This window comes from Aquarana catesbeiana, linkage group LG02, assembly GCF_042186555.1.
Source record: "Aquarana catesbeiana isolate 2022-GZ linkage group LG02, ASM4218655v1, whole genome shotgun sequence".
Taxonomy (NCBI): domain Eukaryota; kingdom Metazoa; phylum Chordata; class Amphibia; order Anura; family Ranidae; genus Aquarana; species Aquarana catesbeiana.
Window position 1 is genome coordinate 77,205,349 of NC_133325.1, and position 26,346 is coordinate 77,231,694.

The 26,346-nt window shown below is 41.9% G+C and overlaps 1 protein-coding gene across 2 annotated transcripts in view; it reads left to right on the forward strand.

The window, feature by feature from the left end:
* Nucleotides 1-26,346, forward strand: part of ARHGAP42 (Rho GTPase activating protein 42) — a 525,190-nt gene that overhangs the window by 373,600 nt on the left and 125,244 nt on the right. For both annotated transcript variants that reach the window (XM_073613052.1, XM_073613053.1), the window contains one exon: nucleotides 21,040-21,144. In XM_073613052.1, coding sequence (XP_073469153.1) covers nucleotides 21,040-21,144 — 105 coding nt within the window. The remainder of the gene's footprint in view (nucleotides 1-21,039; nucleotides 21,145-26,346) is intronic.

The window sequence follows — 26,346 nt, forward strand, 5'->3', positions numbered from 1 at the left end:
TCCGATCGGCCCTCTCCCGCCGCCGATAAAAGTGATCTTGCGGCGAATCTGCCGCAGAGACCACTTTTATCTGAAACCGGGCCGCTCACTGAAGAAGAGGATACCTGGCTGCTGCTGCCATATAAACGATAGTCCTCTTCAAAGTAGCGGCGTCTAACGACGCAGGGCGGTCCGGAAGTGGTTAATGCTATATGTTGGAACCACTGTAGTTCACCAGTCAGACTCCAGTCCCCCATATATTGGAATGGACAATGTAAGAGGGCTGTGGTTTTCAGTGTGATAAATGTGACCCGTTGTTCATGTTACAACTCTTGTACTTTTCCTTGTTATATAGATCCTGATTATATCATACTTTTATGAGACCAAAGTCCTTCAAAATGTTTTAGAAGAGATCCAGCCATCCAAAAACTTCATTCCTAGCCCTTCACTTCCCAGTGCCCAGTAATGGCAGCGAGCACAATGTGTGTATTGATGATCTATCTGGGTCAGTAAGATGAATTATTCTTTCTGTATAAGTGGGAGTGAATTCTACAAGATGTATTGCTTGTTTTTTTTTTTTTTGTTTGTTTTTTTTTACTGCAATTTCTGTTTGTTCAGGAATGTCCATCACACTAATTAGGTCACTACTGAAAATCTTTCATTAGAGATGGCTTCCCTTACATTTTAATTTGTCCAATCTAATTGTCATGTTGACATTTATACACAAACAAAATAAAACTGTTTTTTTTTGGTACAGTGCATGTATAAATAAATACATATCCTTTTAAATTGGTGTATCATGAATTTTTGAAGTTTAATGGAATCCATTGCAATACCGACACTCATTCCACTCCTATGTAGTTATAGCAGCCTCTAGTGGACAAATCTGATAACACACGATGCTTTGGCTAATGTACAAAATGCCAATACTGTATATATTTCCATATATGTTTGTACTTTGTTTTTGAAGGTTTTGCTCACTTTTCTGTCTTTAAAATATGTTATTAGTTGGTATTAATGTGTATCTAAGCCCAAATAAAAGTGTATCTAAGCCCAAATAAAAGTGTATCTAAGCCCAAAACCAAAAAATGTAATATGTTGCAACGTACTGGTCTTTGGTGGGGTGTCTGCATTCATTTTCTTTTTTTTTTTTTTGTTCAAGCTTCTTTTCAGCTTTATTTTCACCTGGAAATAACACATTTGCTGTCACTGGGTGGCTATGTCTCTTCTACACTGTATCTATGGTGGGGAGCCATAGTTGTCACCCTAGGCTGCTCTTATATGAAATGGGGGGGATATTTACGAAAGGCAAATCCAGTTTGCACTACAAGTGCAAAGTGCACTTGAAATTGCACTGAAAATGCACTTGGAAGTAAAGTCGCTGTAGATCTGAGGGGGACATGCAAAGAAAATAAAAAACAGCATTTTAGCTTGCACATGATTGGATGATAAAATCAGCAGAGCTTCCCCTCAGTTCAGATCTACTCCTTAGATTTAGAGCGACTGCACTTCCAAGTGCACTTTCAGTGCAATTTCAAGTGCACTTTGCACTTGTAGTTTGCACTTGTAGTGCAAAGTGGATTTGCCTTTTGTAAATAACCCCCCATGGATACATGTCCCTATCTTATCATCCTTACATGGGGAGCAGGGCAATTGGTAGTTTTACAGAATATAATTAGAAGGGAAGATATGCTTTGGTGTAGCTCACAGAAAATGACAAGGACATGGTATCTTTGGCAAGATCAATAGGAATTTATTGTATTTGTTGAAAATGTTCTTAGCTTGGAAAAAAAAAAAACAGAAAACGAATGCAGCCACAACATCTAAGGACTTTAACCACTTCCCGCCCGCCGTATGCAGAATGACGTCCGGGAAGTGGTTCTGTTATCCTGACTGGGCGTCATATGACGTCCTCCCACGGGGGCACTCATCGCAGCAAGTGCGGCGTGTCAGTCTGACACCCCGCATCTCCGATCGTGATAAGAAGCCTCTGTCAGAGGCTTCTTACCACGTGATCAGCTGTGACCAATCACAGCTGATCATTGCGAGAACCAGGAAGTGCCGGTAAATGGCATTCCTTGGTTCGCGCTGACAGGGAGAGCCGATCGGAGCCGATCGGCGGCTCTCCCTGTCAGAAGGGGGGTCTGTATTGATAATCAGCACATTGATTATCAGTACAGCCCCCTCAGATGTGCCACAACACCTCAGATGTGCCCCCTCAGCTGTCAGCCAGTGCTCCAATTAAAACACAGCTCACAGTGCCCATCAAAGTGCCAATCAGTGCCCATATCAGTGTTAATCAGTCCCCACCACAGTGCCCGCCAGTGCCCATCTCAGTGCCCAGCAGTAAAAGCTGTCAGTACCTCAACATCAGTGCTGCCCATCAGTGCCACCTGTCAGTGCCAATTATTACCGCCTATCTGCCAATCAGTGCCGCCTGTCAGTGCCCATCACAGCTGCCTGTCAGTGCTCATCAGTGCCACCAGTCAGTGCCCATCAGTGCTGCATATCAGTGCCGCCTATTGGTGCCCATCAGTGCTGCTTATCATTGCCACATATCAGTGCCCATCAATTCTACATATCAGTGCATCCTCATCAGTGCCCATCAGTGCCACATTATCAGTGCCAACTCATCAGTGTCCATCAGTGCCACCTCATCAGTGCCCGTCAGTTATGGCATCTACAAAATAGGGGATAGTTTTATGGCATTTTAATTAATAATTTTTTTTTTACTAGTAATGGCGGTGATTAGCGATTTTTATCGTGACTGCGACATTATGGCGGACAGATCAGACACTTTTGGAGCGATTTTGGGACCATTCACATTTATACAGCGATCAGTGCAATTAAAAATGCATTGGTTACTGTGTAAATGTGACTGCCAGTGAAGGGGTTAACCACTAGGGGGCAGTGAAGGGGTTAAGTGTGTCCTAGAAAGTGATTGAAATTGTGAGGAGGGGGCTACGTGTGACATGACACTGATCACCGTTCCCGATTACAGAAGAATTTCCCTGTTCTTCCTCTCTGTGAGACGATCACGGGTATCCCCGCAGACATCGGGTCCGCGGAACCTGCGATCACACTCACGGAGATCGCGGCTGGCGCGGGCCCGCAAACTGCTTCTTAAAGGGCAACGTACAGGTATGCTAATCTGCCTGTACGTGCCCTTCTGCCGACGTATATCGGCGTGAGCTGGTTGGCAAGCGGTTAAAGTGTCACTAAACCCACATTATAAAAAAAAACGATCAATAAATGGTGTATCACATGCTGTTCATACTCACTCTGTCACTATGAGATTAGTTTTCTGTATTGTGCAAAAAACCTGGTTGATCCTACTGCTCTCTATCTCCACCTTCTGTCAATGTCCCCAATCCAGCTCGGGATTTTTCAGCTGTGGTGGCAACTCTGCACATGCTCAGTTTTCAGAGAGTTTCTATGCTGAGCATTTCCTCCCTATCACATCTGAGCAGCCCATGTGACTATAGTCACACATGTGGGAGTATACACAGTGGAAAATGGCAGCCCACTCCCTCCCTCCTGCTCCATGCCCACTAACCAGCTAAACACAATGGGGGGGGGGATATTACATGTAGATTAACGCTGGCTTTACCTCCCTACTATTCTAAGACACAGGCTGGAAGGGTGTGACACAGCCTGTGGCTGGCAGAAATACGTTGATAGAAAACAGTTTATTGATATTAATCACAGACGGTCCCCTAGTTACAAACATCCGATTTACATATGACTCCTACTTACAAACGGAGGGAGACAACAGGAAGTGAAAGGAAATTCACTCCGGTAAGGCTTAATGTACACGGGACCTTTTACAATCTCAACTGAACGATTTAACTTGACAGATAGTAACCGACGTTTAAAAACGACAGTTTTGCTGCGTTTAGCCGCGTTTAGATGCCGCGTTTGCGCTTGGAAGTGTTTTTTTTTTTTTTTTTTTTAATAGTCAAAAAATTAAAACCGCCTATGAACGAAATGCGGCTAAACATGAGTTACTGCGTTTACACATGTTTACAAGCGTTTGGTGTTTCAAACGCCTTTGAACATCCGTCCTGAACACATTTTTTTACGTTCCAAAAAATTCTTCAAAACTCAACTGCCTAGAAATGACTATAAACGACCCTGTGTACATGTACTGATAAGATAACATTGGATGAGTTCAGAGGTAGCTGAAAAAAAAACGCCCAACTGCTCCTAAACATCCGTTTACCAGCAGCAGTGTACATGAAGCGGCTTTATGTACACGGGACGTTTCTCAACTTCTCCTGAACGCTGGAACATCACAGCAAGTAATCCACGTTTAAGTATGTTTAGCAGCGTTTACAAGCCGCGTTTAGCAGCATTTCGCCACGTTTGAGTTCAGAAGCGTTTACTAAAGATAACCTCAGGAGACCCTCCCAAATGATTAGAAAGCACTAAAAACAAGTATTTATTAACTATTTCAGCCATTCTGTGAGAGAACAGTGTGAGTAGCAGCTGAGAAAGCAGTGTGCTTGTAGCTAGCTGTTATTTTTTGGTTGGTTTGTTAATAAAGATCCCATGATGAGCATGTGTGAGGAAATGTGTGAGGAAATGTGTGAGGAAATGTGTGAGGAAATGCTCCTGATGTTGCTTTTGCTGAGGCTCCAAAGATGTAAAAAATTGCATAAGAGGACCAGAGTTCGTCGCTACTGGACACATCCATGGATGGCTCAACGTATGTCCACAGGATACTTTTCTAAGATGTATGTTCAGCTGATTAATTACCCAGAGAATTGTTTAAAATTTTACACGCATGTCAATTGACACCTTTGAGGTTCTCTTGGAAAAAGTTAAACCCCGTCTAGTTCGCATGGACACCAACATGAGGAAAAGCGTGCCACCAGAGGAACGTCTGTTGGTGACTCTAAACTTCAGCATCAAGTAATGCAAGTCGTGTATTGTACAGCATAATTGGCTGATGAGGGGAATATCACATGGTATATCAAGCTTGCAGGCAGTGGTAATTGAGTTTTTGGTGTGTTTTTAGCATTTTCCAGGCTGAAAAGTAATAAATAAAATGTTTCTCTTTAAAAACGCTTCTAGATGAAAACGTACCTAAACGCGGGTAGCCACGTTTAGCTGCATTTAGCCGCGTTTGGCGCTTGAAATGCCTTTAAACAAAGCTTCTGAACGCATTTTTTGGGGTTCCAAAAAACGCCTCTAATCTCAACTGCCTAGAAACGCCAATAAATGACCCTGTATACATGTACTGATAAGATAACATAGAGGAGAGTTCAAGGGTAGCTGAAAAAAATACCCGACTGCTCCTAAACGTCCGTTTACCAGCAGCAGTGTACATGAAGCCTAATGCCGCGTACACACAATCGGATTTTCCGACAACCAATGTTGGATGTGAGCTTGTTGGCGAGAAAGTCTGACCGTGTGTATTCTCCATCGAACATTTGTTGGCGGACTTTCCGCCAACAAATGTTGGCTATCAGGTTCTCAAATTTTCAAAAAGTCCATCGCACAAAAGTCCACGAATGCTCGGAATAAAGTCTTAAGGCCCATACACACGATAGGACTTTGTAGAAACTTTCCCGTGGATTTTTGTACAAAGGGCGTCGGCCGTGAACTAATTAAACATACACACGGCAGGACTTTTTTAGCCAACTTTCACCAAATCACATGGTTTTTCAGCTCACTACCGCCACGCTTTGGACAACTTCTGTATTGTTGTCTGATCTTTTGCATTGGTTCTAAGCATGTGTGTTTGTACTTTTTACTAAAGTCTGATGGATTTGTGTACACACGATCAGACTAGCCGACGTAGGACTTTTGTTGCAGGAAAGTTTGTCTGTTTGCACAGCCAACATTTGTCCGATGAAAACCGAAAAGGTTTGTCCGATGGAGCGTACACATGATTGGATGTTGCCTTAAAACAGGTCATTTGCATGTTTGTTGTCAAAGATACACAAAGATAATGTTGGAGGACTTTCTGCCAACAAATGTTGGCTAGCAGGTTCTCAAATTTTCAAAAAGTCCATCGCACAAAAGTCTACGCATGCTCAGAATCAAGTCTTGTACGTCACTATGTTCGTAATTGTTGGCCAACATTTGTGTCACAGGGACAGAAAGTGAGGTGAAATCTTCTGAACAGGGGCACAGAAAGCAAAATAAACATTATAGGGGTGTTAATTCCCTATGCTATTAAAACAAATGTAAAAATAGTTTTTTTGGTTGGAGTTACACTTAAAAAATGTACCTGTTCCAACTTACATACAAATTCAACTTAACAAACCTACAGAAAACCTTGTATGAATCTTTCTTGTAACCCAGGGACTGCCTGTATTTATTTTTACTCTGTATTGCAAAAGCTGTTTTTTTTTTTGTTTGTTTTTTTAATTTTGAATATGTGACCAGCAACGGAGGACTAAAAGCTCTTCCTACCACTGTTTCCCTGCAGACAGGCTGGGAGAGAGCTGGGTCATGTGACAGCTGTATATATAAAAATGTACTTAGATGTTTTGTTTTGTTTTTTTTAATTAAAATAATTACATTGCCATCATTCACATACAGGAATAGAACGGACAATGTAAATTAAACAGTGTGTGTTTAGTATCACTTTCAATTTGGCTAACATCATTTTCGACATGCATATTAGCAAGTTGTAGCAAGTGATAATGAACATCGGCTTCTAGCTAAAAGAGATGTGAAAAATTGAGCGTTTGCATTTCCCAAAATTTCTGCTAAAATCTGGAGATTATAGTGAAATTTGGGGTGATTTGAGGTTTTTAAGAACCCAGTGGGTTTAAATGGCTCCTTAGGGTCATGGAAGTCCCTTTTAACTATCCTGGACCTGTTCTTGTGCCGAAAAATTGACTATTCTGAAACAGAAATTAAAAGAAAAAAAAAGCAGAACACAAACATAAAAAAAGCAGAGCAAAAGAAAAATGAAAAAAAGAAAAGAAAAAAAAAACAGCAAAAGAATACCCTAAATAAAATAACCTTACAAGTAACCTCTACATAAAAGTCAAAATAGTTTTCTGTTTTCAGCACACATTATGATAAAGCTGAAGTTTAGGTATGGCCCTTTTTGCATTGTTACATTGGACCAGCTTGGACCGGTGGAAGTATGTATGCACCATACCTGTGGGATGCAGGTGGAAGCTAGAAATCACTGTAGTAGACACTGCTACTATAGTGATCTCTACTAGCGTCCGCATCCCATGCCAAGTGGCTGCCCTGCTGCATTGCGAACACAGGAGACCACACCCTGCCTTCTCAATGACTGCAAAGCTTTCTCTGATTGGATGAGGTGGAGACCATGACATCACCACCTCTCTCTAAATGAGACCCGATAGCTGTACATCAGGTAGTCTGGACCAGTTTTTTTTACCAGAGATACAAATTTAGGCTAGCCATACACATGTATATTACTCTCATTCAGCCCTGTGGGCTGATTGAGAGAAATCAGTCAATTCCCCCATCCACGCTAAACAGACAGGTGGAAAACCTGCGACTGCACGCATACCTAAACAGTGACTACATTTCTTAGGATGCAGTCAATAATTTCCCACCCAGCTAAGCCAATATTTAAAATGACTTTTATAAAGCTTGGTGGTGCCAACAGGGCCACCCACAGCTTGAGCCAGCAGATTCTGCAGAAATCGGCTGAAATTAAAGTTGCATATGACTAGCTTAACCACTAAGATTTTAACGCGCCGCTTTAACTGACAATTGCGCGGTCGTGCGACGTTGCTCCCAAACAAAATTGACATCCTTTTTTTTTTTTTTTGCTATAATAAATATCCCCCAAAAATATATAAAAAAAATTATTTTTTTAGGCCGATACCTATTCCTCTACATATTTTTGGTAAAAAAAATCTCAATAAGCGTATATTGATTGGTTTGCGCAAAAGTTATAGCATCTACAAAATAGGGGATAGTTTTATGGCATTTTTGTTATTCATTTTTTTTTATACTGGTAATGGCGGCGATCTGCGATTTTTATCGGGACTGTGACATTATGGCGGACACGTCGGACAATTTTGACACATTTTTAGGACCATTGGCATTTTTTTACAGCGATCAGAGCTATTAGATTGCACTGATTACTGTAAAAATGTCACTGGCAGTGAAGGGGTTAACCACTAGGGGGCAGTGAAGGGGTTAAGTGTGTCCTATTGTGTGTTCTAACTGAAGGGGAGAGGGGACTGTGCAAGGGAGATGACAGATCGCTGTTAATACTCTGTATGAACAGACGATCTGTCTGTTCTCCCCTCAGAGAACTGGAAACTGTGTGTTTACACACACAGATCCTGGTTCTCCGTGTGCCCTGAGCGATCGCGGGAGCCCGGCGGTGATCACGACCGCCGGGCACTCGCATCAGCTCCGTGGGCGAGCAGGGGGGCGCGCGCGTACAGCGGCACGCACGCACCCCCTAGTGGCCACGGGGCGAAGCGACGTTACATAACGTTGTTTCGCTCAGCCATACCATTCTGCCGCAGTACATAGTTGGGTGGTCGGCAAGTGGTTAATGCCGCATACAGGAAGGGGTTAACCACTAGATGGCAGTGAGGGGGTTAAGTGTGTCCTATTGTGTGTTCTAACTGAAGGGGGGATGGAACTATGCAGGGGAGATGACAGATCGCTGTTCTTACAGCGACTTTCTGCCAACAAAACCGTGGATTTTTGAAGGATGTTGGCTCAAACTTGTCTTGCATACACACGGTCACACAAATGTTGGCCAACAATTCCGAAAGTCAAGAACGCGGTGACGTACAAGACGTACGACGAGCCGAGAAAAAGGAAGTTCAATAGCCAGTGCTGCTCTTCTGCTTGATTCCGAGCATGCGTGGCACTTTGTGCATCGGATTTGTGTACACACGATCGGAATTTCCGACAACGGATTTTGTTGTCGGAAAATTTGAGAACCAGATCTCAAATTCCTATGGAAAATGTGTGATGGAGCCTATACACGGTCAGAATTTCCGACAACAAGGTCCTATCACACATTTTCCATCGGAAAATCCTATTGTGTGTACAGGGCATAAGTTTTGTTGGGGGAAAATTTGAGAACCTGCTATCAAACATTTGTTGGCGGAAAGCCCAACAGCAAATGTCCGATGGAGCATACACACGGTCGGACTTTCCGACAACAAGCTCACATCCAACATTTCCCGTTGGAAAATCCGATCGTGTGTACAGGGCATAACAGTTACCCATGGCCTCCCTTCTTTATCTTGTTTTAGTTTATCTTTAGTCATTTATTTTTTTTTCACGTTAGTTTGTTTGTACTGTTCAGCACTTTTGCCCAGCAAGTGATTGGAAAGGTTGCGTTTTTTTGGTAGGTTCTAAACTTTGAGTTTTTTCCAATTATGCCTGCAGCATCGTGTTACTGGCCTTACTTGTATGTTATGTAACAAATACATTGCTGGAGGCACTGACTATCCAAATAAATCTTTGTGTGGATTGTTTGTTTTTGGCCAGCAGTCTACTATTCAGGCCTTTAGGAGCTTGAGTTATGTTCTCTCTTTTAAATTCCTTTATGCATCTTAACAGTAGAGGCCTGTGGTTACAGATGTTTTAGTCTTCCTAATGGAATTACAGCCATGTGAAAAAGTAAGCACATCCCGTGGAAACTGACTTTTTCAACATATTTGAAAAGGCAAACATTAGATCTTGTTTGAAACAGTGCCTACAGATAAAAGAGCTGGCTGTTTGATGCTAAAAGGGGTCTCCAAGTATCCCAAAATGTCATTGTGGGGTGTTCAGCTAACTCTTGCATCTGTTGGCATCAAAGTGCGTGCATCTACCATCGGAAAGAGATTGCACCAACGTATAAAGCAACGGGGTGGGAAGCAGTGTTGATTTTTTCTACTAAAATATTTTCATCGACTAAGTTAACACTATTTTAGTTGACTAAAATATGACTAAAACTAAAATGACATTTTAGTCAAAAGACTATGACTGAAACGAAATTGAAAATTGACGTCAAAATTAACACTGGTGGGAAGGGATATAGGGATATATGAAGGGATGGATGAAGTAAAGAGAAGTGTGTTGAGAAAAAAAACCTTTGCTGTTCAAAAAAGAACATTAGAGCAAAACTACTGTTTCAGTCTAGACAAGGACCAGGGATTCTGAAATAATGGGAACAATGTCATGAGAACATATCTAATAAAAAGAGTTGTTTGATCGCAGTAAACATAGACATGTTGGCCACAAATCAAGGATGGCATTTCAAGAGAAGAACTGTGAAGCATGGTGGTGAAAATGTTTGCGTATGCTTTGCTGCTTCACGACCTGGGCAGCTTACAGTCAACTATAAATCATATTAAAATGTGCTTAATGGGAATGTGGGACCATCAGTCCAAAAGTTGACATTGAACCTGAAATGGATCTTTCAGCAGAATAATGAAATAATAAATAAAAAAACAACAATAATAATAATTAAAAATATAAATATATATATATATATATATATATATATATATATATATATATATATAAAAAATAAAAAATATCTCTCGTGTCCCAAACTATACCCCTTCTCATTTCCTCTCCCTTCATATAACTCCCATCTTTTCAGCAAAACTTATTGTGTACTTAAACTTGACCCAATCACTCCACTTTTCTTCAAATCCTGGGACACGAGAGATATGAACTATGTCCAGAGAGGAGGGGGGAAGGGTGGGAAATTGTTGTTTGCATCATATGAAGTAGTAGCGAGAAGTTTATTTTGAGTTATTTTTTTTGTCATGATTTTTTTACAAGATAAAAAATAAATTTAATAAAGAGATTGAAAAAATAAATAAAGAAATAAATAAAATAACATATAATAATAGTTATAAATAGAAATAAAATAATATATAATAATAATAATAATAATAATAAATAGAAATTTAATGATAATAATAATAAAAAGCACAACAGCAACACCACCAAGGAAAGAACTGTTATGCCCTGTACACACGGTCGGACACTGATCGGACATTCCGACAACAAAATCCATGGGTTTTTTCCGACGGATGTTGGCTCAAACTTGTCTTGCATACACACGGTCACACAAAGTTGTCGGAAAATCCGATCGTTCTAAACGCGGTGACGTAAAACACGTACGTCGGGACTATAACGGGGCAGTAGCCAATAGCTTTCGTCTCTTAATTTATTCTGAGCATGCGTGGCACTTTGTGCGTCGGATTTGTGTACACACAATCGGAATTTCCGACAACGGATTTTGTTGTCGGAAAATTTTATAGCCTGCTCTCAAACTTTGTATGTCGGAAATTCCGATGGAAAATGTGTGATGGAGCCCACACACGGTCGGAATTTCCGGCAACAGGGTCCTATCACACATTTTCCGTCAGAAAATCCGACCGTGTGTACAGGGCATTATAGTCAAAGTCCAGATTTGATTTAAAATGCATACGGTGAGGGAAAAAGTATTTGATCCTCTGCTGATTTTGTCCGTTTGCCCACTGACAAAGAAACAATCAGTCTATAATTTTAATGGCAGGTTTATTTTAACAGTGAGAGACAGAATGACAACAAAAAAATCCAGAAAAAGACATTTCAAAAAAGTTATAAATTGATTTGCATTTTAATGAGTGAAATAATTACTTGACCACTTCGCAAAACATGACTTGGTACTTGGTGGCAAAACTCTTGTTGGTAATCACAGAGGTCAGACGTTTCTTGTAGTTGGCCACCAGGTTTGCACACATCTCAGGAGGGATTTTGTCCCACTCCTCTTTGCAGATCCTCTCCAAATCATTAAGGTTTCGAGGCTGACGTTTGGTAACTTGAACCTTCAGCTCCCTCCACATATTTTCTATGGGATTAAGGTCTGGAGACTGGCTAGGCCACTCCAGGACCTTAATGTGCTTCTTCTTGAGCCACTCCTTTTTTGCCTTGGTCAGGTGTTTTGGGTCATTGTCATGCTGGAATACCCATCCGCGACCCATTTTTATTGCCCTGGCTGAGGGAAGGAGGTTCTCACCCAAGATTTGATGGTACATGGCCCCGTTCATCATCCCTTAGATCAGCAGGGGATCAAATACTTTTTTCCCTCACTGTACAAGAAGGCATTTATGCTAAAGGAGACAATGCCAGCCTCTGAGGCCAAGGTTGTACTTACTTTTTCTGCAATACACCATTACATCTATTAATATTTTTTTTTAATAAATCAGTGAAAATGCAATTTTTTCTTGTGTTTTCTCATTTTCATCTGTAGGCACCTATTCAAAAGAGATCTAAAGTTTTCCTACTCAAATGTAATGAAAAAGTCAACAATTTCCATGGGGTGCATTTATTTTTTGATGACTGTAGGTCTTCACACAACAGCCGCAAGAAATAACCATAACACAGAGCCAAACATCACCTCCGCACAGTATAAACTGATATAAATTGTGGTCCTGGTGACTTTAGGATAGCTAGAGCTGTCTAGGTGATTTTTCGCAGCTCCTTTTTGGTGCTGTAATTGGCAGATAAACGGATGGAACAAATGGTTCCATATTTGTAAGCTACACAAGTAGCCTGCAGTAATGATTAACGCACAACTGGAAAATTATGAAGTCATGTCTAACTACTTTATAGTAGATTTAAACCCTAACTGAATGACATTTAGCTTGCTAAAGCATTTTATATCATAAACAATTGACATTCTTTTTTCCCATAAAATGCTGTTTTGACCTTCTTCTTTCCTTTGTTGCATATCCCTATGCTGGTACCTGGCTGCCTCTTTGCAGGGAACTTCCTGTCTACTTGTATTATTGCCGGTTCACACAGGGGCAACCCAACTTACAGCACGACTATGCAAGGCGATCTGCACACGACTTCAGCGGCAGCTTGTAAAATGACTTCTGTATAGAAGTCAATGCAGGTCGCCCTGAAGTCATCCCAAAGTAGTACAGGAACCTTTTTCTAAGTCGGAGTAACTTGAGTCGCTCCTATTAGAACGGTTCCATAGTGCAGAACGGAGCGCGACTTGTCAGGCAGATAGAAGTCACCTGACAAGTCGCCCCTGTGTGAACCGGCACTGACAGTAATGCGTTTCTCAGAGCTATGACTAAGCACTCTGTGTAGTGCGAAACGCGTAAGCTTTGTTCCACTTTGCCGTGACCTGTATTTTGGATGACACTTTATTGAATAAAGGCAAATATTTTTTGAGTGCGGCTGTCCAGGATTTCTTTGATGTCTAACTGCTACAGCATTGCCAGAACCTGGACTTCTAGACTGAAGGAGATGCCTTTTACTTTGATCTGCCCCACCTGAAGCGGTGATACTCTCTCTCTAATGCGTTTCTCAGGGCGGGTTTCCTGACGGTCACAACAGTGGACCATGTCTGTGCAGTGATACAGGTACAGAATGTGGTCACCCTATGGCCTCTTACACATGGATATATAAAACACTACATTCAGACCCATACAGTTTTGTACAGATTGCTGTAGTATTATATGCTATATGACCATTTCACACAGCTGCGTTGTGATCAGTATTCCCTGTAGTGTTAAGCTGTGTATACCAAAAAAAGAAAAATTTGTTTCTGAAATCCACGATTTTAACTGTATTTTATAAAGTATACATGTAAATATCTGTGCAAATGTTTACTTGTTCAGGGCCAGGGGAAGATGGAAAAGTAAACATTGTATAAGCAGCGGTGGTCGTGCAGAATGACCTTAACCTTTGCATAGCTCCCAACTGTCCCTGATTTCGAGGGACTGTCCCTGATTTGGAGCAATGTCCCTCGTTCCCCATCATTTGTCCCTCATTTTGGTCTGATCTATATAGTTATAGTATATAAAGTGCACTTTTTAACTTTCAAAAAGTGTTTCCCAGGGCTAAACCTTTCATCCAAATATTAAATTTCTGCATTTGTCAATTTTAAAAGCCAATATAAAGGAATAGTAGTGGTTTAAAAAAAGCACTCGTGAATTTAATTAACCTTTTTTTCCCCGTTATGTCACCTTTATGGGGGTGTGGCAGGGGGCGTGTCCTATGCCTACATATGTTTGCTAGTAGGTGTCCCTCATTCCCATCTCAGAATGTTGGGAGGTATGCCTTTGGTCACTTTGAATGACTGAAGAATGAGAACATTCTGTGCCTGCACTGCTGCCTACACATTGTTAATGTCTGCATCTCCCCCTGCCTCTGAACAGTCATTCACTAGGCATTGGTGGTCCAGGCACACAATGACCATGACCTTCATTCATTCTGAATAAATTACTTTGTTCATAGGCTGCATTATAACCCTAACCCAATTCTCATTCACCCATTTGTATCAAAACAGAAAAAAATGGGACTACGGAAACCCCACCTCTCTCTTATTCTCCCAAACAGTTCTCTCCAAACTGTGGCCTGTGGGCCAGATGCGGCCCTTTGCCTGTCTGTACCTGGCGCTTGGGGTAATGTTCATTCCACTGATATGAGGCACTATTCTTCCCACTGACACCAACAGTGAGGCACAATTCCTTCCACTGAAACCAACAATAAGGAACTATTCCTCCCACTGACACCAGTGATGGGGCATTTTTCCTTCCACTGACACCAACAATGTTGCAGTATTCCCCGCACTGATATAAAGGATTGGGCACTATTCCTCCCACTGACATCTAACTAATAATGGGGCGCTATTCCACCAACTAATACCAATTATGGGATACTTTTCCTCCAAGTAATATCATTGATGGGGCACTATTCCTCAGCCTGTTTATAACAGGCTTTAATTTTTTTACCCCCATTAACCACCAAAGCTAAGACGTCTAATCTCACTGATGCTGGGGTATTTTCTTTTCTCGTTGGCCACATTCCAGCCCTCCTAAAGTTGTCCCCCCCCCCGAATATACTGATCAGCGCTTGCAGCCATTGGCTGTCCCTTTGACAAAAGCCGGTTGTTAAACTGGCTTCCATTCGTGAGACAGCTGTACACGCTGACCAAAAGTCTATTTTCGGTCAGTGTGTACCCAGCTTTAGGATGGTCATACTTTTTTTTTATTCAACCAGAGTTTTGAATGAAAGAAAATGACTAGATTCCCCCATCTACACACCTGATGTGGATGGGGGAATCCCTCCCGCTGTATCCTGACATTGGGGAGACGTCCCCGGCATCACTAAAAAGAGAGAACATTTTCCAACAGGCTTGTTGTATGGATCGAAATTTGGCCAGTCCCTGCTGAACGGGACAAATTTAGGTCTATGTATGTCAGACTTAAGGGACTGTAAATTGATCTTTTGTTTAAAACATTTGGAAACCCCTGCTCCATAACATAGAGGGATGCGGCTTTGTAGCCCTCAGAAATAGTTGAGAACAATGTAATTGATAATAGTCAGCTTAGCTAGAGCACACAAGATTAACATATATTTTTTTTCAAGGAGATATAACAAAACACTTTTAATTCTGTATATTACAGACCAAAAGGGAGCAGGTAAGAGTTTGGTACATTTATTATTGTTCTGGCAAATACACTTGAGACCTGAGTTTGCCGGGTGATTGGTCATTAAGGCTGAAGTAAATGGAAATTCAAGAAATTTTTTCCTCTAGCTCTCTGCTGGCCAGTTATCCAGAAGGCGTCTAAGGATTAATCATACACCATGTGTTTTATATCAAACCTAAACTATCATCACGTTGTGTTGAGGCTGTGTATTGCAGTGCTGTGGAAGTTCATCACCCTATACATATAATAAAAACCCGCAGGACCAGGTCTGTATGTATGTACAAAACCAGTTCACGCTCAATCAGTAGTTGCCTTGCCCTGTTTTCCCTTTTCTACCATTATTTCTTGTTGGTAATTTATACCCTATCTATAATACAGTGTAGAACGACACAGAGATACAGCCTGTGGAGACAGCCCCACTTGAAGATTCTGCTAATAAACTAGGTTGAGGGCTCTAGTAAGAGGTTAAACAAACTCCCTCATAATCTTTCCTGCTGGGAAATAGCAGGGGATAATAGCATTTGTTTTATTTGATGGATTTTGGTGCATTTATGCCATCTCGGAAAGGCTAGAATTTCTGTATGCTATAACCTGCTGCCATCTAGTGATATTTTGTTTTGTTGCTGAAGGCGTATTAAGTTACTGTATATACTTAAAGTTGACCATCGCCCTAAACTAACTTTAATTTTGCCCCCCTCACAATTGTATATTGATTCTATTTTTTTTTATTATTATTATTTAAAAGATTTTTTGTGCTGCAAAGTAGCATATCCACATTTCTGTCCCCTCTCTGAGATTCTGCGTGTGTAGGGTTTTTGGGTCCTGACTGAGCCCTGTGGCCTATTTGCGCACATGGGGGTTTCCAGCAGGTCTGCACGCAAGCGGCTTCCCTGCATATTCGCAAAGACGGCCGTTATGGAAGTTCAAAAACCTTGCCATGCGAGAAATCTCCTGCACATGGTCATTTGTGCCAAGGGCTCTGCCAGAACCCGTAGGCCAATCAGAGCCCTTAACAAACAGGGCCCTCTGATTCCTCCTGAATTGAATAGTATTGTAACTGTACTGGCTGTCCCCTTATGTTCTAAAGCGCTGCGCAAACTGTTGGCTCTATATAAATCCTGTGTAATAATAATAGGCACATCTGCACATGTGCCGTATTAGGAAACAACATGGAGGGGGAGGGAGCCAAAGAAAATGCCTAGTTGCCAAGACTCACAGATTTCCCAGGACATTCACGGGAAACTGACTGATGTCCCGGGGAGTTTTTGTCCCTGGGAGAATCCCGAAAAATATCCCGGGCAGCAGCCAGCCTAGACTCTGCACCGCAGCGCCGGGGTAACACACGGGTTAAACAGAGAGATTTCTCAGATCCTCCCCCTGCCTCCTCCTCTCCAATGAATTAGCATGCGGGAGGTCAGGTGACGCTTGCCTCTCAGTGATTGGCTGGGACTCAGAGAGGGGGCGTGGCCACCCTCAGAGAGGTGAAGATGAACATGGCAGCCTGACCTGAGCTCAACTGCAGCATGTGAGCTTCCAAGCAGAGGTACGCTTGTACCCTGCAGTTTGGGCTCTCTCTGCAGCTGAATGTCTGTGGGAAATCGCACAATAGGCAAGCTTTTTGTCTCTGTTCTTTATTTTGTTTTGTGAGGGAGGGCTAGGAGCAGGTTTTCAGGGACACACACATCTCTATCATGTCCACAATCTCTGACCCCATCTCCTGTATCGTGTCTGCAGTCTCTGACCATCTCCTGTACCATGTCCACAGTCTCTGAACGTCTCCTGTAGTATGTCCGCAGTCTCTGACCATGTATTGTATCATTTTGTATCAGTCTCTGACATCTCCTGTACCATTTCTACAGTCAGGGCCGGACTAGGAGTAAAAACCAGCCCTGGAAATGATTTCATACCAGCCCCATAGCATTATTATACCAGCCCAACAGCATAACATCATTATTTTCTTGTTCATAAAAGGGAAAACCATGCATTTTAAAGCACATTTGAAGAGTGTGTTACTCACCAGTGCCCATCAGCACAGCCTCATCAGTGCCCATCAGCTCAGCCTCATCAGTGCCCATCAATGCAGCCTCATCAGTGCTCATCAATGCAGCCTCATCAGTGCCCATCAATGCATCCTGATCATTGCCCATCAGCTCAGCCTCATCAGTGCCCATCAATGCAGCCTCATCAGTGCTCATCAATGCAGCCTCATCAGTGCCCATCAATGCATCCTGATCATTGCCCATCAGCTCAGACTCACCAGTGCCCATCAGTGCAGCCTTGCCAGTGCCCATCAGCGCACCCTTGCCAGTGCATGGAGAGAGGAAAGCCGCCAGTTTTCACAGAGTGGGGATCTCCCGCTTACCCGGCGCGGCCGCAGTGTCACACTAAGTCCGGCCTCCTGGACCGGCTCCTATGATGGATGTCACACGTCCTGGCATTGAACCATTGTGACGTCCATCATAGGAGCCGGTCCAGGAGGCGGGTCTTCATATGACACTGCAGCCGCAGCCTCTGACCATCATGTCTGCAGCCTCTGACCATCTCTTGTATCAGGTCTACAGTCTCTGACCATCTCCTGTATCATGTCGGCACTCTCTCTCTCTCTCTCCCCCCCCTTTCTCTCTCTCTCTCTCGCTTTCTCACTCTTTCTCTCCAGCCCTTTCTTCCTTCTCCCTCCATTCCTCTTTCATTTCAGACTCTATTTTACTACACTCTCTTTAAGCCACGCCCTGTATTTAGCATAGTTTAAACCACGCCCATTTTCAGCTCACCACATTTTTCCACTCCATCTGGACCACGCCTACAAATGAAGTCCCCCACCCCCTAATTAAAATAATACTCCGCCTACAGACAAAAATGTTTCCCTATACATTTTTGGAGAATGTTGGTAACTATGATAATGGGACTGAAGCATTTCTTTATTACCCCATCAGACCAAAGTACACATTTTCAATGCATCCATACACATTTCAGTGCATTGCCCATTCATTTTAATGGGGCTTTAATGTGTTTCAACTGGCCAAAAAAAAAGCACCTGCCTCATTTACACTGCGTTGATGGGCAGGTGCATTCTTTTACAGTGCACTGTGTGATGGAACGTCCCAAACTCCACTTGAGTGCTTCTGTCAGTATATCACTATCTAAGTCCTGGAACACGAGACTAATGGATCTGGCTATAGTAACCCCCAAGAACCAGACAACACCAGTCTTGGAGTACATCAGGAATAGCCTCCTTTATTTGAGATCTCACACAAATATATACACCAGGATGACAATAAACAAACTGTAACCAGAAACCTAATTAACATGAGCTAATTAACTAATCCTTTAACCAGACAGGTGACTCAGAGATATGACCTTTTAGGGCAGCCTTGATGTCTCCTAGCTCACCGACTATACAATACACATTATCATAAATATCAACACAGAACTCTTTCATACAATTGCAGGGTTAATTAGCACAAACAACAATGGGTGAAAGACTCTTAGAAGCCATACTATACTTATTTACATCATAGCAGACAACAGACAGACATGTGGCTGGAGTTGATGACATCAGCATCTTTTAACAGTATGTGTCCCAACAGTATGAGTCAGTCACTATTTCTAATATGGCATATACAGGGTTCTGTGTGTCTTGGGGGGACATGGACCTGAATCCAAAGTAACAGCACCTCAAGGGTCCCCAGGCATACAGCTCACAAAGAGCACCGTTCCCCCAAAATCCAGGGCCCATAATCAGTAGGCAAGAGGCCAGCATCCAGTCCCCTTCAAAAGCCTCTGTCCCCGGTGAGTCCATCACACACTGCAATTATTTACTCTGTGTATGTGCATTAGGGTGCCACTAAAATTAATAACAATAAACCACAACACGCTTGGGGCTCATTCACATGGACAGCCAGCGGGCAGTAAAAACAGCGAGTTGATGTGCATTTTTACCGCCAGTCTGACCACCTACCTATAAGCGGACATAGCAGCCAGAGATGATTATACATATTCCACTGCTGTGAATCTTTGACGAGTTTGCTTATGCCAAGTTTGACAGGCACCACCTATTTTTATAAATCAGTAAATGATGCCTCCCATGCGAAAGAAGCCTTACGCAGTACATTGTGGTGCACATACACGGTGCGGTGTGGTGCATGCATGTTAACACACTTAATAACATGCATTAATATATACTTGAGTGCTTGCATTGATGTGTACCTATCCCCTTTCCTTGTAGGCCTTGTTCATAAAGGCACTGATGACCGTACATGGTGAATGGGCCATTTGATTATCGATCCCTAGCTGGTAGGTGCTGTATCCAGGCACTGCTCAGCATTGTAGTGAAAGATAGCAAGACAAGGAATGTGCCATTGCCACATTTATGAAATCCTAACATTTCAAGAGCACCAGGGAGGGTGGCACTTGGCAGCCATAGCGGAGAAGTGCAGGAATCGAGATATGCACAGTGTGCTAGACATATCGTCATAGCTGAGAGCACTGAGATTCCTTATATTTTTCAAACATCTTTGAAATGTAACACTAAACCCTGAGGATGCAAAAGCTGAGAGCAGGGGGCATAACTACAGATAATGGGGCCCCTGGGTGACCTCCCTACTGTCATGATGATATGTCTAAATTAAGGCGAGGTAGCAGGAGAGCTGTCAGAATAGTCACTACATTATTAGGCCTCATTTACATAGGGCATATGAATCCAGACCCCCTGGGAGCGCCATGTTTACCCACATGGGGATGCACTGTGTTCTGTGCATTCCCTTGCAAGCAGTCCCATTGCTGTCAATTGGGATGCAGCCACTACGTGGACACAGCCGCCGCTCCCAATGTGGCATCTATGTGGGTGCAAAGCCCCAAATGTCATAACCCTGTCTGCCATTGTGCACATATGTGTTACTTATACATCTAGATACTATATATGGTGTATATATATATATATATATATATATATATATATATATATACATATACACACACAATATACAGTATATTACATTTAATCTAAACATGTATTTATATATGTACATATATTGTATATGTATGCTTTAACATTTAAAATAATGTACAGTAATAATAATACAATAAAATAATACAATATAATAATGCTCCTGTTAACTTGTACAATTCTAGATATGCAAATTTCTGAATAAAATCCACCCCGGGTATTCTGTTTTCTGTCTTCCTCTTGACAAATGCATGTTGTTTTCCAGCGTGCCAGCTTTTACAACTCACAGATAACCAATATGTCCTCCACCGCTGAGGACGAGCGATATTTATGGTTCACAATTACAGGCTTAACAAAATCTTGTAATCTAACCAGTGAGCACTTGAAATAATTTATTTGCGGATGGCTGCTGAGGTGAAATGTTGAATTATAACATTCGTTTTTCTTTGCAGTCGAAATCATGGATTTAAGGACACTTTCCCTATGGAACGAATTGCCGGCTACTCATCTTCATGCCAAAGTCATATTTAACTTTTTTCCCCCTTCTTAATTGAACCTTGAAGCCGACTTCTTTTAAAACGAATGATATACCATTAATTGCAAGTGGCTGTTTATCTGTAGTAAATCTGAGGCTCTGCTGTTTACCTTATCCAGTCTGGAGTATTCATTGCCTGTTCTTTTTCTTTTTATTTTTTACCTTTGCAGCTTCTGGCGTTCCTCCAGGGTCTCTTTACCTTCTATCATGAGGGATACGAGCTGGCCAGAGAATTTACACCGTACAAAGAACAGCTGCAATTCAATTTGCAAAACGTAAGTTCCTGAATAATTGAACCTTTGAAATTTATATTGACGTTAGCCATTTGTTCTTTAAAGGAGGACTCCAATTAAAAAGTAGGTTTGAAAATGATAATTAAAATAGGTAAGGAGAAAGCACCCGTGTACTGTATAATAAACATTATGACAAAAAGGAGGGGTTAGGCTGGAGGTGAAGGAGGGAGGAAGCCTTGTTTCCATCCAATTGTTCCTTTTCCTGGACAGCTATCTAATTTTTAGGGCAAAGTGACAGGTCCTCCTCTAAGACGATCCATTAATGCACTTACCTTCCCATTGCTTCTATCCTCCATAGTCAGGAGTCTTAACCCAGGTTAAACCTTTGAAGCCCTAGGTAAACCTGGAGAACCTCTGGGGGAATCTAGGATGGAAAAGGACCTGGGGGTCCTAGTAGATTATAGGCTCAGCAATGGCATGCAATGCCAAGCTGCTGCTAACAAAGCAAACAGAATATTGGCATGCATTAAAAAGGGGATCAACTCCAGAGATAAAACAATAATTCTCCCGCGCTACAAGACTCTGGTCCAGCCGCACCTAGAGTATGCTGTCCAGTTCTGGGCACCGGCCCTCAGGAAGGATGTACTGGAAATGGAGCGAGTACAAAGAAGGGCAACAAAGCTAATAAAGGTTCTGGAGGATATTAGTTATGAGGAAAGGTTGCGAGCACTGAACTTATTCTCTCTGGAGAAAAGACGCTTGAGAGGAGATATGATTTCAGTATACAAATACCATACTGGTGACCCCACAATAGGGATAAAACTTTTTTGCAGAAGTGAGTTTAACAAGACTCGTGGCCACTCATTAAATTTAGAAGAGAAGAGGTTTAACCTCAAACTACGTAGAGGGTTCTTTACTGTAAGAGCAGCAAGGATGTGGAATTCCCTTCCACAGACAGTGGTCTCAGCGGGGGGCATCGATAGTTTCAAGAGCACTTGAACGACCAAAACATACAGGGATATACAATATAATACTGACATATAATCACACACATAGGTTGGACTTGATGGATGTGTGTCTTTTTTCAACCTCACCTACTATGTAACTGTGTAACTATGTAAATACCTGACCCTTCCTGGTATGGAGGAGCATATGACCTCCTCCCAGGATTTAGTGTTTTGGGCCTGATAGGCCAATCACTAGCCCTAAAACATTATCATACGAGGAGAACGAGAAGGAAAAGGCTGACCCTGCTTAAGCTTCAACACCAGCTAACACAAAGCTTTCAGTGGTTCAGACTCCCGGCTAAGATGGAGAAATAAAGTGGGGGAAACACAGGGAAGGTGAGTATCAGTAAGTTAAGGTTTCTTCTTACTAGTTGATCATCCAGGGGAAAGTGAATAGGTCTCTTTATGCAACAAAAGTGACCCATCACTCATACAGAGTCCACCCCTTCCTTTTCCAGCCATGTCAATTATTTATTATTTTGAGTATTAAACATCAATATCCTATTAAAACAGTCATGTTTTACCTTTGTATGATTATAGACCCCCCGACAGATTGTCCAATATGCCCCCTTGGCTAAACTGTAAAAACCATCTTCAACACCAGCCCTATTAGGTACTAGTATGGCTTTAGATATGGATAGTGGTGAAAAGCTGAAAAAAAATCATAAAGATTGAATCATATTTATATAAAAATGGCAAATCACAAATATACAAGCTAGCTACAATGAGTGAGATTTTTGTGATTGTTTCTGTTCCACTAAAACATGGAATTGAGGTCCAGTTACTGACAATGTTGTTTGCATGTCATTTCACACATTAATTTGATTTCCATATTGATTTTAGGCTAAACAATTCAGAGTCCTGTTTTGAATTTGTTAATTATTTAGCAATCCAGTCTACACCACATCATTTGGTCCTCTCCCCTACAAGAACCCTTGTTTTAGATCAACGGTCCCCAAACTACTACCCTTGTGTCAAATGCAAGCCTTTGCTAGCCTAAATCCGGCCCTTGGTGCACTATTCTTCCCACTGACACCAGGAGTGGGGCATAGTTCCTGCCACTGATACCAAGGATGGGGTACTATTTCTCCAACATGGTATCAGTGATGGGGCACTATTCCTTCTACTGACCACAGGCACTATGAAATTTTGATACTCCCATTGACCACAACGCCTGAGGCATTGTATAGTCCCACTAAATCCAGAATATTTTCTACTAGGGTTGCACTGATACCGGTATCGGTGCTGATACTAAGCATTTGCAGGAGTATCTGTACTCGTGCAAATGCACCAATACCTGAAACCGATACCTTTAGCCTCGGTTCTTTCAGCTGTCATCGGGATTCCTCCACTGACAGCTGTAAGAAAAAAAAAAAAAAGCTGGCAGTTATCAGTTGTTGATCTCCCTGGCGGTTTTCCCGAGTGTGGCTCGGGGGTTAAATTTCAGTACCATTAGCGGTAACCCCGAGCCACACTCGGTATTGCATTGCAGTATCTTGGTGAAGTGTACTTACCTTGTCCCCAGGATCCTGTGATGTCCCCCCCCGCTGTGTCTACGGGCTCCATCCTCTGCCCGATGTCCTGTGTGCTGGGCTCCGTTCCCTGCGAGCGTCGCAACGCACAGGGGCGGAGCCTGGCGGCAAATTCAAAAAATTGAAAATACATAACAGATTACATTACTGTATGAAATAATTTCACCTCCCTTTTGTCCCTAGTGCTTTGTCCAGTGCCCTGCATCCAGTTTTATATGATATATATACTGTTCTTTCTGCCTGGAAACTTGAGATTGTCCATGGCAACCAAAAAGTGTCCCTTTACGTCAAAAGTGGTTTTAGACCAGCTAAAAAACAACGATAGTAAATTAGAACACTTGCAGAATTGAGCAATAGTGATTTGTGGGGAAATTCATTTTATTATTATTATATTATTATTTTTTATAATTATTTATAGTTATTTATTATATTATAATTTATGATTTTGTGTTTCAAACTTTATGATACCCGGGATGTCTACTAGACTCTTGTTTGGACAGATTTAAGTGTGTTATTGCTAAGAATTACAGGCTTTGAGATGCAAAAATCTGACATAATCATACCGCCAGGGAGGCTACGGAGCGGGGCCAACGCATCCCTAACAACTCATTTAGTTGTCAGTGAGGATCTCCTGTTGACAGCTGAAGTGTTAAAGAAGTCCGGCAACTGGATCTTTAGGCCTCTTTCACACGGATGATCCGTATGTCCGTTTTTCATCCATCCGTTTTCGGATGAAAAACGGACATACAGTCATCCCTATGGAGCGTCGGATGTCAGCGGTGACATGTCCGCTGACATCCGACCCGCTCCGATCCGAAAAGTGTAACGGAGGAAAAACCTACTTTTTCCTCCGTTTTCGGATCGGATCGGATGACGACGGACACTACGGACCGTCATCATCCGATCCCCCCATAGGGGAGAGCGGCGCTCTGACAGGTCCGTCGCTGCACAGTGTGCAGCGATGCACCTGTCATCTTCCTGCTCAGCGGGGATCGGCGGAGCTATCCCCGCTGAGCAAGCGGATGTTCACGGGGCGGATCATGACTGATCTGCCCCGTGTGAAAGAGGCCTTAAAAAAAAAAGCAGCCGGGCAATGTTTATCAGCAACATTGCTCAGCCCTGAAACACCAAGATAACAAGAATCACTGGGGTTTATTTACTAAAGGAAAATCCACTTTGCACTACAAGTGCACAGCAAGTGCACTTGTAAGTGCAATCGCTGTAGATCTGAGGGGAAGATTTGAAATGAGGGGAAGCTCTGCTGATTTTATCATCCAATCATGTGCAAGCAAAAATGCTGTTTTTTTTATTTTCCTTGCATGTCCCCCTCAGATCTACAATGACTGCACTTCCAAGTGCACTTGTAGTGCAAAGTGATTTGCCTTTAGTAAATAACCCCCATTGTTTCTTTTTGTTTCCTAATCTACAGATCAAAGGGATGAACTTCAATCTGCAGATTAAATCAGTTCCTCTGTTTAACCCCTTATTAACCCTTAATTTACTCTAAACAGCCTTGATTAACTTCTTGTTCTCCTCCATTTAATTATTATTTTCCTGCTGATTTTTTTTTATAAACTTTTAATAATTAAAACTTCTTTTTTGTTTTATTTGTTCGTTAAAATTTTACACCTTTACCATATATTTACACGTTTTACATGGAAAAAAAACGTAAAATGTAAACAAAATACATTTATTTAATGTATAAATAACTTTTCAATGCTTTGTATCATTGCTGACATATGAAGTGTAAACAAAACAGTTGCGGTAGGTATCGGTAATTGGCATCGGCTACTAAAAAAAAGTGTGGGTACCCGTATTAATTGTAAAAGAAATTGTATCGGTGCATCCCTATTTTTCTACCCCCACTGGCCACAATCAGGCCCCCCTAAAGTCTGAAGTATGGTAAACTGCCCCTACATTTAGAAAGTTTACAGACCTCTATATTAGATGGAAAGTAGACTGCTTTTGTAGGGAGTGCTATCATTATATTGAATTGTATAGCCAACCAATGCAGATAAATAAAGAAGTAAAAAGAAGACAGCTGACTGTAACTAAAACTGCAGATAGTCTTGCAGCTCTTCTCAGTAAACCTTGTACTCTCTTTCTGCTTAAGCCCCATACACACTGTTAGATTTTCTGCAGATTTATGTCTTCAGATTTACCAAAACCATATAATATGAGGTCAAACCTTAAGAGTTTCAATTTGTATGCAATCAGACAGGCCCTTGCTCTACATGGTTTTGGTAAATCTGAAGTCAAAAATCTGCAGAAAATCTAATAGTGTGTATAGGGCTTTACATGAGGAATTGACAGTAGAATAAATAACAAAAAGTGAAATATATATTACATTTATATTATATATAAATATTACAAATGTGATTTGGTGCTGAGAAATAGTTTGAAACAATTGAATCAGCATATCAAAAACATCTCTCCAACAGCATCACTCAGGGCCGTTTTTAAGGCAGGGCAAAAGGGGCAGCTGCCCTGGGCCCTGTCATTGTTGTGGGGCCCAAAGCAGCTGCCTCATACTTGCCAACTATCCTGGTTTAAATTCCCTCATCCCTTGAGGTTTTAGTCCTGTGTACCAATATCTCAGTGTGAAGTGCTGCTACTAATGCTGCCCAGCTCTGCCCTATTGTTGGGTACAGATGACTCGCCTGCAGACCCTGTGTTTACATGTAAATTACCGGCATTCATATGTA